This window comes from Salvelinus alpinus, chromosome 35, assembly GCF_045679555.1.
Source record: "Salvelinus alpinus chromosome 35, SLU_Salpinus.1, whole genome shotgun sequence".
Classification (NCBI taxonomy): domain Eukaryota; kingdom Metazoa; phylum Chordata; class Actinopteri; order Salmoniformes; family Salmonidae; genus Salvelinus; species Salvelinus alpinus.
In genome coordinates this window covers 3,028,007-3,043,893 of record NC_092120.1, presented here as the reverse complement: position 1 = coordinate 3,043,893, position 15,887 = coordinate 3,028,007, and the positions used below count along the sequence as shown (strand labels likewise).

The 15,887-nt window shown below is 42.7% G+C and overlaps 1 protein-coding gene across 1 annotated transcript; it reads right to left on the bottom strand.

Moving 5' to 3' along the window:
• Nucleotides 1-263: 263 nt before the first annotated feature.
• On the bottom strand, nucleotides 264-12,420 carry LOC139564349 (potassium-transporting ATPase alpha chain 1). The gene is made up of 22 exons (XM_071383815.1): nucleotides 12,266-12,420; nucleotides 12,018-12,128; nucleotides 11,836-11,895; nucleotides 11,464-11,667; nucleotides 10,627-10,740; nucleotides 9,442-9,576; nucleotides 8,964-9,081; nucleotides 8,115-8,383; nucleotides 7,714-8,022; nucleotides 7,469-7,603; nucleotides 7,103-7,295; nucleotides 6,171-6,346; nucleotides 4,274-4,410; nucleotides 3,889-4,039; nucleotides 3,437-3,605; nucleotides 3,110-3,264; nucleotides 2,891-3,014; nucleotides 2,526-2,671; nucleotides 1,778-1,911; nucleotides 1,483-1,584; nucleotides 1,284-1,375; nucleotides 264-1,120 (listed from the first exon to the last, which is right to left on the bottom strand). Exons 1-22 carry the CDS (start codon nucleotides 12,275-12,277, stop codon nucleotides 1,092-1,094), a joined length of 3,075 nt encoding a protein of 1,024 aa, XP_071239916.1. The 5' UTR covers nucleotides 12,278-12,420; the 3' UTR covers nucleotides 264-1,091.
• Between the last annotated feature and the right edge of the window lie 3,467 nt (nucleotides 12,421-15,887).

The window sequence follows — 15,887 nt, the reverse complement described above, 5'->3', positions numbered from 1 at the left end:
AAGGAAGTACATCAATGACATCATATCCCTCAATATTGGTAAGCTTTTTTTCACTGTGGAGGTGTCAAAGCCATATTACCATCTGTGTGGACAGATGTAGGACAAGATAAGATTAGATCAACCAGAGGTAGACTGAGCTACACAATGTACAAAACCCCTGAGTGTCTGGCTTTTAATAAAAGTGATTCATTAATTTGAATTGAAATTAGAATGGTGAAGAAACATTTCAGGTATCTCTCTAGACTATGAAGTCATACAATACATTATATTTGACACACTTTATTCATACAAATACAGAAATACAATGCATATAGGCTACTGTACCTCCAACATTATCACCAAGAAAGAACCCTTGACGGCAAATATGTTTGATGTTATACATAAAAAGGCAATGGAATTCAGAAGCAAAAGGCAATCACACACAGACATATACATACTGGATTTACAAAAGGAAAGGATTCTAAATTATAATTGATATGACAAACTCACATCAAGCATTCTTATTTTTTTGTATTAGAACATGGAGGTGTGTCTTTAAAAACATATCACATAAGAATTTATGGTTATTATTTCAATGTATAATATTTGGTTCCGTATCAGAAATGGTTTAGGATATTCAGAGCTACACTTGTATAGAGTTTGGCAAACCTTGTTTGATATTTAAATTGTAATAGACACCATGGCACCAATGTTTGTAATGGAATGTTTGGGGCCAAGATGGAGGACAGTTTGCTAGCCAGACTCAGTTTGTATAACAATAAACGTCAACAGGTTGACGTTTATTGTCACGAGTCTTGTCCTAGAGGCAGAACTGAGAGATTTCCTCATAGGCCTGCTGCAAAGTCAAATTGGACTTATTGTAAAAATTCATGAAAACAAAAATGAATTTAAGTTTAGGGTTAGCCATTAGCTAGGGTTAGCAGTGTGGTTAAGGTTAGGGTTAGGATTAAAATAATATTTTATGACTTTGTGGCTGGGCCAACTAGTGACCACTGCAGAGCAGAGCTGCCTCCAGAACAAGATTCATGACGGAAAACGCTAACCTGCATCTTTCTACCTTTGGCTTTGGTCTAGATATCTGCCCTCTAATCTCAATAATACAGCTCCTGGTCCCACCAACCTGTGAGAGGGGAATGGAAATAATCAGAATTAGGGCAGACTACTGCAAGGAATGGATGGATAGATGCATGATAAATAGATGGATGGATGGGTAGGTGAATGGATGAATAGATGCATGGATGGATGAATGGATGGATAAGACAGAAGCCAGCAAGGCTACTTACTTCCTGGATGTCTTCTGACCCCCAGCTTTCTTATCTCGTCATAGACAAAGATTAGAATTCCGTATGGGATTGGAACAAACCACCATTGGCCCCTGTAAGGGGGAGTTACATGCATGAACAAACCAACATGAAAGCCATTAAAACAATGACAGAGAAGATGAATCGATAACCATTCAAGTCAAACAGAGTGTAACAGTACCTAATGGGCATGAAGTTGAAAATGTTGGGCATCCCTGGGCAGTAGCACAGCAGGTTACCCAGTAACAGCTGGAAGACAATGGCACTCACCAGCACCTTGTTCCTGCACACAAACAGAAAACATGGAGGATGGTCAAACAATGTTTTATTAGTCCCATCAAGATTGATACATCCTAAGTTATTTTGTTGGAAGCCTTCTCTGCCACTATCCTTTCATGAACGATGCATAACAGGGAGTATATGATTGTATGTAGGGAGTAAGAGACATTTGTTCCATGCAGTTAACATCCACTGACCTAAAGAAGCCCTGCTGGAAGATGGACAGACGGCGAGTTTTCCTGATCAACACGTCAGCGATCTGGCAGATCTCGATACTGATGAAGAAGACAGTGTAGCAGGTGTACTGCTGATACAGACGCTGGGCGTATGTCTGCAGAACAGAGAAGACAGGAGATTTTCAATAGACATTTCCAAGAGTTACAGGTAAGTGAGGGCGCTGTAAAGCTACACGCACTCGTCCAGTACTGGCCATAAGACACACACACAAATCCCCTCCTGGCCATATCTATCCTACAGTAAGCCACACACACTCACGCACTCCTGGCCATATCTATCCTACAGTAAGCCACACACACTCAACCCCTCCTGGCCATATCTATCCTACAGTAAGCCACACACACTCACCCACTCCTGGCCATATCTATCCTACAGTAAGCCACACACACTCACGCACTCCTGGCCATATCTATCCTACAGTAAGCCACACACACTCAACCCCTCCTGGCCATATCTATCCTACAGTAAGCCACACACACTCAACCCCTCCTGGCCATATCTATCCTACAGTAAGCCACACACACTCAACCCCTCCTGGCCATATCTATCCTACAGTAAGCCACACACACTCAACCACTCCTGGCCATATCTATCCTACAGTAAGCCACGCACACTCACCCACTCCTGGCCATATCTATCCTACAGTAAGCCACATACACTCTCCCACTCCTGGCCATATCTATCCTACCTTAAGCCACACACACTCACCCACTCCTGGCCATAGCTGTCCTGCAGGTCCTGCAGATGGACGTTCTCCCAGTGGGACCTGAGCCCCACACACAGCAGGGGATACCAGCCTTCCTGGGCCATCGCTGTAAAGTAGTCTGTGAAACCAGCGAAAGACTGGATCGCTCCTGGATAAGGGGAGAGGGGGAGAGATAAACCAAAATAGAGGGAGGGAGGAGAAAATTGGACATGAAAAATGTACTAATAGACTATTTGTAGGTTATCACCTTGAATATTGGTCAATAAATCATTCAGCTTCAAGGATCAATTGGACTCAAAGGACCTAGTTAAAAAGCAAGGCCTTTTCCAGACATTTTATTACTACAGGAACAGACATGAACCCTCACCAATCTGGAAGTAGGAGTAGGCAGCCAGAGATTCGTTCACCAACCTATCCTTACGCGGGTTCCTGGGTTTCAGATGCATAATATCACTCTCTGCCTTCTCATAGGCCAGAGACACAGAGGGAAACTGTGGGATAGAAGAAGGATAATCGGCATCATTCTAGAATGGTCTTATAGTGCAGGGGGATGAGGGGTGAGGAAGAGGAAGAGGAGGAGACTCACAATGTCAGTGGCCAGCTCGATCATGAGGATGGTGATGCAGCCCAATGGCAGAGGAACACTGACAGTGATATAGATGAGGTAGGGTGTGAGCTCCGGAATGTTCTTGGTCAGTGTGTACGCAATGGATTTCTTCAGGTTGTCAAAGATCAGACGGCCTGGGTGTCAGATATGGTCGAAATCAATCCCTCAATATCAGTATTACTTAGTATCATGAAGGCTTAACTTTGTGAAACCAAATATTGGTTCACAGGATACATTTCAATTGTAATCTGCCTGTTAAAATGGCTATTGTTGTGTTTTGTGATTTGCTAAGACACTCTCACTCACCCTGCTCCACCCCTGTGACGATGGAGGCAAAGTTGTCATCCAGCAGAATCATGTCAGCTGCATTCTTAGCTGCATCAGAGCCAGCTATGCCCATGGCAATACCGATGTCTGCCTTTTTCAATGCAGGGGAGTCGTTCACCCCATCGCCTGTCACAGCCACAATGGAGCCCTTAGTGAGAGAGAAAGTGAGAGAGTGAGAGAGAAAGAGAGGGTTTGAGAGAGATAACATGACAAAAAAGAAGGGTTAGCCAAACCAAAAACCTCTCTGGAATGCAGTGTGACTAAAGACTTGGTATATATGTGTGTGTGTGTGTGTGTGTGTGTGTGTGTGTGTGTGTGTGTGTGTGTGTGTGTGTGTGTGTGTGTGTGTGTGTGTGTGTGTGTGTGTGTGTGTGTGTGTGTGTGTGTGTGTGTGTGTGTGTGTGTGTGAGTGTGAGTGTGGGGGGGCTCACCAGGCGCTGACAGCTCTCCACGATGATGAGTTTCTGCTGGGGGGAGGTGCGGGCGAACACCATTTCAGGGTGACTCCTCAACGCTTCATCCAGCTCTTCACTGCTCATGTCCTTCAGCTGACCACCACTGATCACACAGGCACGGGCATCCCTGAAGACCACATAGAATATATTAGAATATGATAGAATAGAATATACATGTCTAATCCACTGACAGTGTTTAGTGTTATTACCTCCAGGAAGTATTAGGAGTTCTCACTCCTTCTTACTTGATATACAAACTCTGCATAAATAGTCAAATCTGTCACAGGAGATTGATCAACCACAGTGAGAGTCAGAGTCCTAACCCTGCCAGACCGTGTTGGTGTTGGGGAACAAGACCCACCTCCTGTTGACCTGCTCCACTGGGATGCGTTTCCTGGTAGCGATGTCCTCTACTGTCTCACTGCCCTCTGTGATGATGCCAACGTTGGCAGCGATGGCTCTGGCCGTGATCGGGTGGTCACCTGTCACCATGACTACCTGAGGGAGTTCACAGTGGAATGAGTTGATATAGGTTGACGTGACACAATGAGGGAGACTATGATGGCCTGTTACCTTGTATAAGCTACAGTGCCTTGCGAAAGTATTCACCCCCTTGGAGTTTTTTCTATTTTGTTGCCTTACAACCTGGAATTAAAATGTATTTTTGGGGGGTTTGTATCATTTGATTTACACAACATACCTACCACTTTGAAGATGCAAAATATTTTTTCTTGTGAAACAAACAAGAAATAAGACAAAAAAACTGAAAACTTGAGCATGCATAACTATTCACCCGCCCAAAGTCAATACTTTGTAGAGCCACCTTTTGCAGCAATTACAGCTGCAAGTCTCTTGGGATATGTCTCTATTAGCTTGGCACATCAAGCCACTGGGATTTTTGCCCATTCTTCAAGGCAAAACTGCTCCAGCTCCTTCAAGTTGGATAGGTTCCTGTTGGTGTACATCAATCTTTAGGTCATACCACAGATTCTCAATTGGATTGAGGTCTGAGCTTTGACTAGGCCATTTCAAGACATTTAAATGTTTCCTCTTAAACCACTCAGGTGTTGCTTTAGCAGTATGCTTAGGGTCATTGTCCTGCTGGAAGGTGAACCTCCGTCCCAGTCTCAAATCTCTGGAAGACTGAAACAGGTTTCCCTCAAGAATTTCCCTGTATTTAGCGCCATCCATCATTCCTTCAATTCTGACCAGTTTCATCCCCACAGCATGATGCATGATGCATGACACCACCATGCTTCACTGTGGGGATGATGTTCTCGGGGTGATGAGAGGTGTTGGGTTTGTGCCAGACATAGCGTTTTCCTTGATGGCCAAAACGCTACATTTTTGTCTGATCTGACCAGAGTACCTTCTTCCATATGTTTGGGGAGTCTCCCACATGCCTTTTGGCGAACACCAAACGTGTTTGCTTATTTTTTTCTTTAAGCAATGGCTTTTTTCTGGCCACTCTTCTGTAAAGCCCAGCTCTGTGGAGTGTACGGCTTAAAGTGTGGAGCTTTGGAGCTCCTTCAGGGTTATCATTGGTCTCCTTGTTGCCTCTCTGATTAATGGCCTCCTGCCTGGTCCATGAGTTTTGGTGGGCGGTACTCTCTTGGCAGGTTTGTTGAGGTGCCATATTCTTTCCATTTTTTAGTAATGGATTTAATGATGCTCCGTGGGATGTTCAAAGTTTTGGATATTTTTTTATAACCCAACCCTGATCTGTACTTCTCCACAACTTTGTCCCTGACCTGTTTGGAGAGCTCCTTGGTCTTCATGGTGTCGCTTGCTTGGTGGTGCCCCTTGCTTAGTTTTGTTGCAGACTCTGGGGCCTTTCAGAACAGGTGTATCTATACTGAGATCATGTGACAGATCATGTGACACTTAGATTGCATACAGGTGGACTTTATTTAATAATGATGTGACTTCTGAAGGTGATTGGTTGCACCAGATCTTATTCAGGGGCTTCATAGCAAAGGGTGTGAATAAATATGCACGCACCACTTTTCCGTTTTGTTTTTTGAAACAAGTAATTTTTTAAATTTCACTTCACCAATTTGGACTATTTTGTGTATGTCCATTACATGAAATCCAAATAAAAATATATTTAAATTACAGGTTGTAATGCAACATAATAGGAAAAACGCCAAGGGTGGTGAATACTTTTGCAAGGCACTGTACGTTCTAACTCTCTCTCTCCATTTTTCTCTTTCTGTCTTTCTCCTTTGCCCGAACTCTCCCCCATTTTACCCTCGTACCCTTATTCCAGCCGTGCGGCACTTCATGACAGCGTCAGGCACAGTGGCGCGGGGCGGGTCGATCATGGAGATGAGTCCAGCAAAACACAAACCAGACGTGGTGAAGTTCATCTCATCAGAGTCAAACTTGTAACCACGAGGGAACTCATTCTCATTTAGATAGATGTAACAGAAACCTGGAGATAAATGTTTGGACAGATTGGAGGGGTTAGTGGTTATTTATGGGCCCAAAGAAGAGATACCATTAAGGTACCAATTTCCCCCTGATAGCTTATAAAGCTTCTGTGGTACTATCTTGTATTTTCACATTTTCTAGATGTGATTTTTCTCCCCTCATCCTCTCTTGTAGTCAATTGATCCTGTTGCGTTTCTCTCTTGGCTTGTTCCTTCAACCTTCGTGCATGGTTTCCTATAGCCTTGTACGGTCCCTTACCAGTGTTGGGGAAGCTACTCTGAAAATATTGTTTACCAAGCTACAAAATAATACAAGTTAATCTATACTAAAGCCACCATAAAAAACAGTTTACTCAACTAAAGTTACTTGGAAAAGTTATTCACGTTGTGATAACTACGTGAAATCTGAAATGTCATAGACTACAAATTGCAAGAACAGTTCACTCTGCAGTCAGATGTTAACAGAATGTGTCATTTAACCTATTAAACACAAAATATTTGGCAGGTCTGATGCTGAAAAAGAAAGGACATTTTTGCCTACTTCTCCCATATTTTATTTTAGCCCAAAAAAGTACTGTGTAGTTCCAGTAGTTAGCTACAAAGCTACATGGCCCAAAAAGTAACACTAAAAAAGGAAAACTACTGAAAACACTTCCAAGATTTGAATATAGTTCAACTACCACCAAGTTACTGCAAAATGTAGTTCAATTACTAGTTGAATTACATGTAGTTCACTACACCCCAACACTGTCCCTTACCCAGCACTCTCTCCCCCAGGCTCCCCAAGTCCATGTATGAGGTCTGGAAGGCCTCTTTCCACTGTTCCTCCAGAGGCATCTCCTGGCCCTTGATCAGGATGGTGGAGCAGCGCTCCAAGATCCTCTCTGGCGCCCCCTTCATCACCAGCAGGTAGCGCAGGTCCATGGGGTCCTCCAACTCATGCACTGACAGCTACTCGCCACCGGGGGGAGACAGTGTACGATTCAAACACAAATAGCTCATTCTGGTCATGCCATTAAATTATTTCTCATAGTCACATGATACACCTATACAACATACTGTAGATTATATAAACACTTTCAACAGACTGACTTGAAATCAGATCAGAAAATCAGGCCTCTTACCTGGAACTTGTTGGTGGAGTTGAATGGTACTTCAACAACCTTTTTGAAGCGTTCCCTGTATTCCATCATGTTCCCTATGGCCAGCTCAGTGAACTTCAGCAGAGCCGTCTCTGAGGCGTCGCCCACCACTATTCTCTGTTGCACATAGGTGCATTGGAAAAAAGGTAACTCATAAATCATATAGTTTTTCATTGATGCTGTGTCTGTGAATGAATGTGTGTTGAGGTTGGTGTCTATCTGCTCACCCTAGGAATAGGCAGAGACTCCTGGTTGGGTTTGAAGATGGCCCGGTTACAGAGTCCTGCCACTCTCGCCAACGATCGCCATGTCTCGGATGATTGGTCAAAGCTCTGACCTGATTGGTCCTCTGTGGTGTCTGCGGCATGGATCACATTGTCGAACCACAGGTGGGCCACAGTCATCCTGTTCTGGGTCAGAGTGCCCGTCTTGTCAGAGCAGATGACCGAGGTGGAGCCCAGGGTCTCCACAGCCTCCAGGTTCTTCACCACACAGTTCTTCCTGGCCAGACGCTTGGCCGTCAGTGACAGACACACCTGGAGGGAGAGAGAGGGAGATGGTTGATGAAAACTGTTAATAACCAACTTGATATAGGCGTAGACAGACCAGAGCCTCAGTGTTGACTCACAGTGACAGTAGCCAGCAGCCCCTCAGGTACATAGGCCACCACGATGGCCATGAAGAAGATCATAGCCTCCAGGAAGGCATAGCCGATAAACATGGCCACCACGAAGAAGGTGAAGCCAAAGAAGATGGCCAGCCCAGCAATGATGTCAACAAAGTGCTCAATCTCTATGGCAATTGGCGTCTTCTCATTGCCTACGCCTGACGCCAAGCTGGCAATGCGGCCAATGATGGTGCGGTCACCCGTGTTGATGACCGTTCCTGTGGCCACTCCTGGTAGGGGCCAAGCAGAGGAAAGGGGATTTTAGATTACATTATGAGTATAATGTTGATGTTTTTGCAAATTTTTGTTGTTATGAGTGTAAGTGTTTCTGTGTGAATCGTTTCTGTGTGTGATTGAATAAGGGGTGTGTCTGTCAAAGGAAGCTGGTGGTGGAATCAATGGAATGGTACCAATACTACCAAACACATCAAACACATGGGAGCAACATGCTTGACTCCGTTCTATTTATTCCATTTCAGCCATTAAAATGAGCCCATCTTCCTATAGCTCCTCCCACCAACCTCCTCTGGTGTCCTTCTGTAGTACCTATCAGGCAGTGGTGGCAGTGTGTATGTGTAGGTGTGTGTTCGTGTGCGTGTGTGTGTGCGTGTGCGTGTGTGCGTGTTTAGGTAGCACAGGAGGTTGGTGGCACCTTAATTGGGGAGGACAGGCTCATCGTCCGGAATAAATGGAATGGTATCGAACTCATCAAACACATTGTTTCCATGTGTTTGATGCAATTCCATTTACTCCAGTCCAGCCATCATTATGAGCCGTCCTCCCCTCAGCAGCCTCCTGTGATGTGTCTACCTTCCAGGCAGGTGGTGGAGAAGAAGGCGATGTTCTTGGTCTCTAGGGGGTTCTCGTGGGTACACTCCGGGGTTTTGCTCTGGGGCTCTGACTCTCCTGTCAGGGATGAGTTATCCACCTGGAGGGGATGATGAGATCAAGGAACTGACAGGGTTATAACATATGAAACCAACCAGGGTTCAAGCCCGGGTCTTCTGCATAACCTAAACCTAACCCTAACCCTAACGCTAGCTTCATGTCCACACCCCGGGTCAACCGTAAACCTAACCCTAACCCTAGCTTCATGTCCACATCCCGGATCAACCCTAATCCTAGCTTCAGCCCTAACTCTAACTATAACCCTAACACTAATCCTAACCGGAATTCTAGCCATATGTTCACATTCCTGCTCAACCTGCATCAACACCCTTAGCCATTACTTCTGGGTTGAAAGTGTGTTAGTGGTCTATAATGGGAACTGGTGGCCTAGTGTACCTACCTTACAGCCCTGGGCAAAGATGATTCGGATGTCAGCAGGCACGCGGTCACCACCCTTGATCTCCACCAGGTCTCCCACCACCAGGTCCATGGCATTGATCTGGTTCTTCTGCCCGTCACGGATCACCAGGGCTTGCTAGAAAGAGATAGATGGTTATACCAAATCCCTGTATTTCAATGATTGATTGATGGACTGACTGCCTTGCCTCAGTGCAGTAGTGAGTGGATTATGATCAGTCTTGATGAAAGGAATAGTTTTGTCATGAAAGTAAACAATTTCTTACAATAACAAAATAACTGTTGTATGGGTATTTATGGCTGTTATTTCCTTGTCTGTTAACAATGTATAATGCATTTCCCTAGTTATAATGTATTTCTCCAGTTATAATGTATTTCCTTAGTTATAATGTATTTCTCTAGTTATAATGTATTTCCTTAGTTATAATGTATTTCCTTAGTTATAATGTATTTCCTTAGTTATGATGTATTTCTCTAGTTATAACGTATTTCCTTAGTTATAATGTATTTCCTTAGTTATAATGTATTTCCCTAGTTATAATGTATTTCTCCAGTTATAATGTATTTCCTTAGTTATAATGTATTTCCTTAGTTATAATGTATTTCCTTAGTTATAATGTATTTCCTTAGTTATAATGTATTTCTCTAGTTATAATGCATTTCCTTAGTTATAATGTATTTCCTTAGTTATAATGTATTTCTCTAGTTATAATGTATTTCCTTAGTTATAATGTATTTCCTTAGTTATAATGTATTTCCTTAGTTATAATGTATTTCTCTAGTTATAATGTATTTCCTTAGTTATAATGTATTTCCTTAGTTATAATGTATTTCCTTAGTTATAATGTATTTCCTTAGTTATAATGTATTTCCTTAGTTATAATGTATTTCTCTAGTTATAATGCATTTCCTTAGTTATAATGTATTTCCTTAGTTATAATGTATTTCTCTAGTTATAATGTATTTACTTAGTTATAATGTATTTCTCTAGTTATAATGTATTTCTCTAGTTATAATGTATTTCTCTAGTTATAATGTATTTCTCTAGTTATAATGTATTTACTTAGTTATAATGTATTTCTCTAGTTATAATGTATTTCCTTAGTTATAATGTATTTCCTTAGTTATAATGTATTTCTCTAGTTATAATGCATTTCCATATCTTTACCTGTGGCACTAGATTTTTGAAGCTGGCGATGATGTTGGTGCTCTTAAACTCTTGGTAGTAACCGAAACAGCCAGTCACCACAACAACAGTGATCAGAGTGATGGCGAGGTACAGCTGTAGACAGGTGTGGTCACAGAGCAATAGTGATGAAACAAACAGTTACATTATATTGACGCTGTAATACATGTTGTATTCGTATGTATTCCCCTTTCTTCACATACAGTATTTTCTCCTTCAGTCTCCTAGTGTAACTGTAGCCTCTCCTTCAGCCTTCCAGCGTAACTTTAGCCTCTCTTTCAGCCTCCCAGTGTAACTTTAGCCTCTCCTTCACCCTCTCATTGTAACTTTAGCCTCTCCTTCAGCCTCTCATTGTAACTTTAGCCTCTCCTTCACCCTCTCAATGTAACTAGCCTCTCCTTCACCCTGCCAGTGTAACTTTAGCCTCTCCTTCACCCTCCCAATGTAACTAGCCTCTCATTCACCCTCTCATTGTAACTTTAGCCTCTCCTTCACCCTCTCAATGTAACTAGCCTCTCCTTCACCCTGCCAATGTAACTTTAGCCTCTCCTTCACCCTCCCAATGTAACTAGCCCCTCCTTCACCCTCCCAGTGTAACATTAGCATCTCCTTCACCCTCCCAAGGTAACTTTAGCATCTACTTCACCCTCCCAATGTAACTTTAGCATCTACTTCACCCTCCCAGTGTAACTTTAGCATCTCCTTCACCCTCCCAGTGTAACTTTAGTCTCCTACTCCTACTCTACCTCTGCCTCCACATCTCTCCTCCTACCCTTCCTCTCTCCTCCCTCTTTTTCTCTCCCCGCCCATCCTCCTCACATCGTCAAAGCAGCCAAGGGTTCCCCTGGAGAACTCGATGCCGAAAGCAATGAAGCAGATGACGGCTGCCACCCACATCAGACACTGCAGCCCTCCGGCCAGCTGGCGGGCAAACTTGACGTACTCTGGGGTCCCTTTGGGGGGGAGCAGTTCGTTGGGGCCGTCCCGCTCCAGAACCTCTGCGGCTTTGCTGGAGGTCAGGCCCTGAGGGGAGGGAAGGAGGAGGAGGAGGGTGGAGAGAGTGAGTGAGAGGGAGAGAGGGGGCATTTACTTTATATTAGCAAGTCTGTTTCATCAGACAGACAGACAGACGGACGGACGGACGGACGGACGGACGGACGGACGGACGGACATAAACTGTAATTTAGTTACCTTGGTAACACTGGTGGTATACCTCATCTCTAGCTCTTCTATTGTGATCTCGTGGTCATCCTATAAAGATTGACAGACTGTAAAAGCTGCAATGTATTTATGCTGCAATTCTGTCCCATTTCATTTAATTTGGCATATTCTCTCCAACTCTCTCTCCTTCTTGTCTTGTGAATCACACTCACAATGTCCATCTCCTTCTTCATGCCCTCTAGCCTATCCTTTTTCTTTATCTTCTTCTTTTTCTTCATCTTGACATCCACTTCTCCATTCATCTCAAACATGTCGTAAGAGTCCTGGAGACAAAGAGATGACATCCTGTATCATCTTGCTAGGGGTGAATATACAATATCCTTGATCATTGAAGGAAAATCTAATTTAATTCATGGCAATTTGATCAGAGCTTTGATTATCACATAAATGGGTCACCTACCCCTTTACTCATGGTGGAGGGCCTGCCCAAATCTATTGAAGTCCAACGCTCAGTCCTCTTTTCCCCCGAAATCTTGGAAGCGTTCTTATAGCAACTCTAGGGACGTTCCTCACAGTAAAATCCCCAACCTCCAGAGCAGGACCAGACTGTTGGCTCAGCTTTATATACTACTGCACCACCTTCACCTCCTCTACCCGCCCCAAAATGGCAGTGTTATTTTAAGAGTAGCCAATGTCACCCCTATTAAGGTGAGTGGCAAAGCGTCCCCTACCCACTTTGGTGGCTCCTTCATATCAGTGCCAATGGCCTTGTGCGTAGGCCTTGTACCTGTCTTATCAGAATACACACGTTTCTATGTTCCCTGATTAACTGTAAAGCTATCAAGAAGGTCAATGCCATTCCAAAGTCACAACTACTTCTTTCACTTGTGATAGGACAAATCTGTATTACATCAAGGGTGATTTTCTTTTCAACTCAGATACACATTAATTGACTGATACATTGACACTGAGACAATGACTGGTTCATCCCATTCAATGACTGGTACAGATATAGAAGACATGAATTGAATGAAACACATCTAGTGAAAAGTAGATTAAAATGCCTTGTATATACTATAGTTCATTATTTGCCCTCAGGAGGGCCTAACTTACAGTGTATATCAGTGTAAAAAACTGTAATGGTCAATTCAAATAAAATACAGTGGTATGGTCATGCCAGTCCAGTAAGCGTTTAGAAATGGAGACTGTTTTTCTACATTTCCTGTTTAGGGTCCAATGTGAGAACCCCTTATCGGTGGAAGAGTGTGTAAATACTTATTTGTGCCTCAGACTGCTGAAAGGTGGCGTCACTGCTGCGCCATCTGCCCTTATAAGGAAAGGACATTTGAACATTAAAAGCAAATAGACACTCACAACCTCTTTTGTACTGCACCATGTTCCCATCACAAAGACACCAGTGGGCGGGAGATGAACTGACGTAATACTTTTATTACTGTTATTGAACAAAGTGTTAAGTGAAATAATGTTTATTCAACGGCAATATCCATCCAACAGTGAATTCTATCATCTGCCAATTTATCAATCATTTTCCATCATGTTTGTAAGACATATACTGTAAGCACCCTGAACAGGTGATTTTTATAACTAACCCAAGATAGACCAGAGCCTGTTGTTTCCAATGGGAGCAAATTAATCATTGCGGCAGAACAAGCAAGGAGGTGGGCAGAGCCAAGTATGAGCTAGTGAGATCTTATCGGCGCGTTCTGGCATTTATTTGCATTTTTCCCGTAGGGAATGCCTGCTCTGTGAAGTGCGCACGTGTAATAACTCCATTCGGCCTTGCACTCCTTCTAAACAACACCATTTTTAGAAACTTTGGCAAAGGGTAAAGTCTACAAATGCAATCCACTATGTTTGTTACAGATTATAGTTTCTTAATAATTTCTTATGGCTGCAATCCCGTCACCGGGATGATATGACAACAGCCAGTGACAGTGCAGGGCGCCAAATTCAAAAAACAGAAATCTCATAATTAAAATTCCTCAGACATTCATGTGTCTTATATCATTTTAAAGGTATTCTTGTTGTTAATCCCACCAAAGTGTCCGATTTCAAATAGGCTTTTCAGCGAAAGCACTACAAACGATTATGTTAGGTCACCACAAAACCACAATAAGCACAGCCATTTTTCCAGCGAAAGATAGCTTTCACAAAAACCAGAAATAGAGATAAAATGAATCACTAACCTTTGATTATCTTCATCAGATGACACTCATAGGACTTCATGTTACACAATACATGCATGTTTTGTTTGATAGAGTTCATATTTATATCAAAAAATCTGAGTTTACATTGGCGCGTTAGATTCACTAGTTGCAAAAACATCACGTGATTTTGCATAGCCACATCGTTACAACAGAAATACTCATCATAAATGTAGATGATAATACAAGTTATACACATGGAATTATAGATATACCTCTCCTTAATGCAACCGCTGTGTCAGATTTCAAAAAAAACTTTACGGATAAATAAACCATGCAATAATCTGAGACGGAGCTCAGAACAATAGCCAAATTAGCCGCCATGTTGGACTCAACAGAAACCAGAAAATACATGATAAATGTTTCCTTACCTTTGATGAACTTCATCAGAATGCAGTCCTAGGAATCCCAGGTCCACAATAAATGCTTGATTTGTTCGATAATGTCCGTTATTTATGTCCAATTAGCTACTTTAGAATTGTTTACCAAACACCCTAACCAAAGTCTCAAAGCGCGTCCACTATAACGTGACGAAATGTCCAAAAGTTCCGTTACAGTCAGTAGAAACATGTCAAACGATGTACTGAATCAATCTTTAGAATGTTGTTAACATACATCTTGAATAACGTTCCAACCGGAGAATTACATCGACTTCAATTAACCGATGGAACGGTGCTCACTCTCACGTGAACGCGCCAGTTCAATGCGTGGGCACCTCATGGAAGTGATTACTCATTCCTGTCTCCTTCGGCCCCCCTTCACATTAGAGTCATCAGACAAAGTTCTATTGACTGTTGACATCTAGTGGAAGCCGTAGGAAGTGAAAACCCATCCATATCTCTCTGTATTTTCAATGAGAGCTTGGTTGAAAATCTGGCACCCAAAGAAAATATCCAAACAGGAAGTGGAACTTCTCAGGTTTTTGCATGCCATATGAGTTCTGTTATACTCACAGACATAATTCAAACAGTTTTAGAAACTTCAGAGTGTTTTCTATCCAACACCAATAATAATATGCATATATTAGCAACTATGACATAGGAGCAGGCCGTTTACTCTGGGCACCTCTGTGCATCTTTCATCCAAGCTACTCAATACTGCCCCTTCAGCCATAAGAAGTTAAACAGAAAAATGTATGGAGAGCAAATATTTCATCGACAGTGGCATGTATTCATGGATGCCAAGAGAAACCAGGCTTCCGAAAAAAATGTACCAATAAAAAAAATTATAGAATAATTTATATTTTCTCTCTGTGTTTCATAATTTTCCTTCAATTCTCAAGAGGCTGAATGTATCTCACAGGAGAAAGCATCCGAGCGAGCGAAACAGTGCCCCTCTGTCTCTCTAACTGTAGGCCATCTATCTGATGCTGTCTGGTCTAAACGAGTATAAAATCGTTGCCACCCGTAGCATTGAAGGCAAGGGAAGCCAGCGAGCATTTGGCCTCCCTAGAAAAGTAGAAAAAATTTGTCAATCAGTGTTGAGCTAAACTGAGCGAGCTCAACTGTGAATGGTCCTGGCACACCAACAAAAACATGTAATGGGAAGCCAGCTTGGATTTTGGCGTCACTCCTATCAAATCCCGTTGAGAGCATACATCATTTTCAGAAAAATTTGAATAGTTGAATCTGGTTTTGTTGTTGTACTCCGGAGGCTAGCTAGCTAGCTAGCTAGCTAAAATGGACCCTTTCCTAAATTAGCCATTGATGGAGATAGGGATTTGGACTTGTGGTGTTACTTAATTCTCCGTGCTGGCCAATGATTATAAGCAACTCCGATCCAACCATTAATTCATACATTGTTGTGCCTCTGGCCTGAGAGGATGCAAGTTCAATATGTAGCTAGATGTAGAAGGCT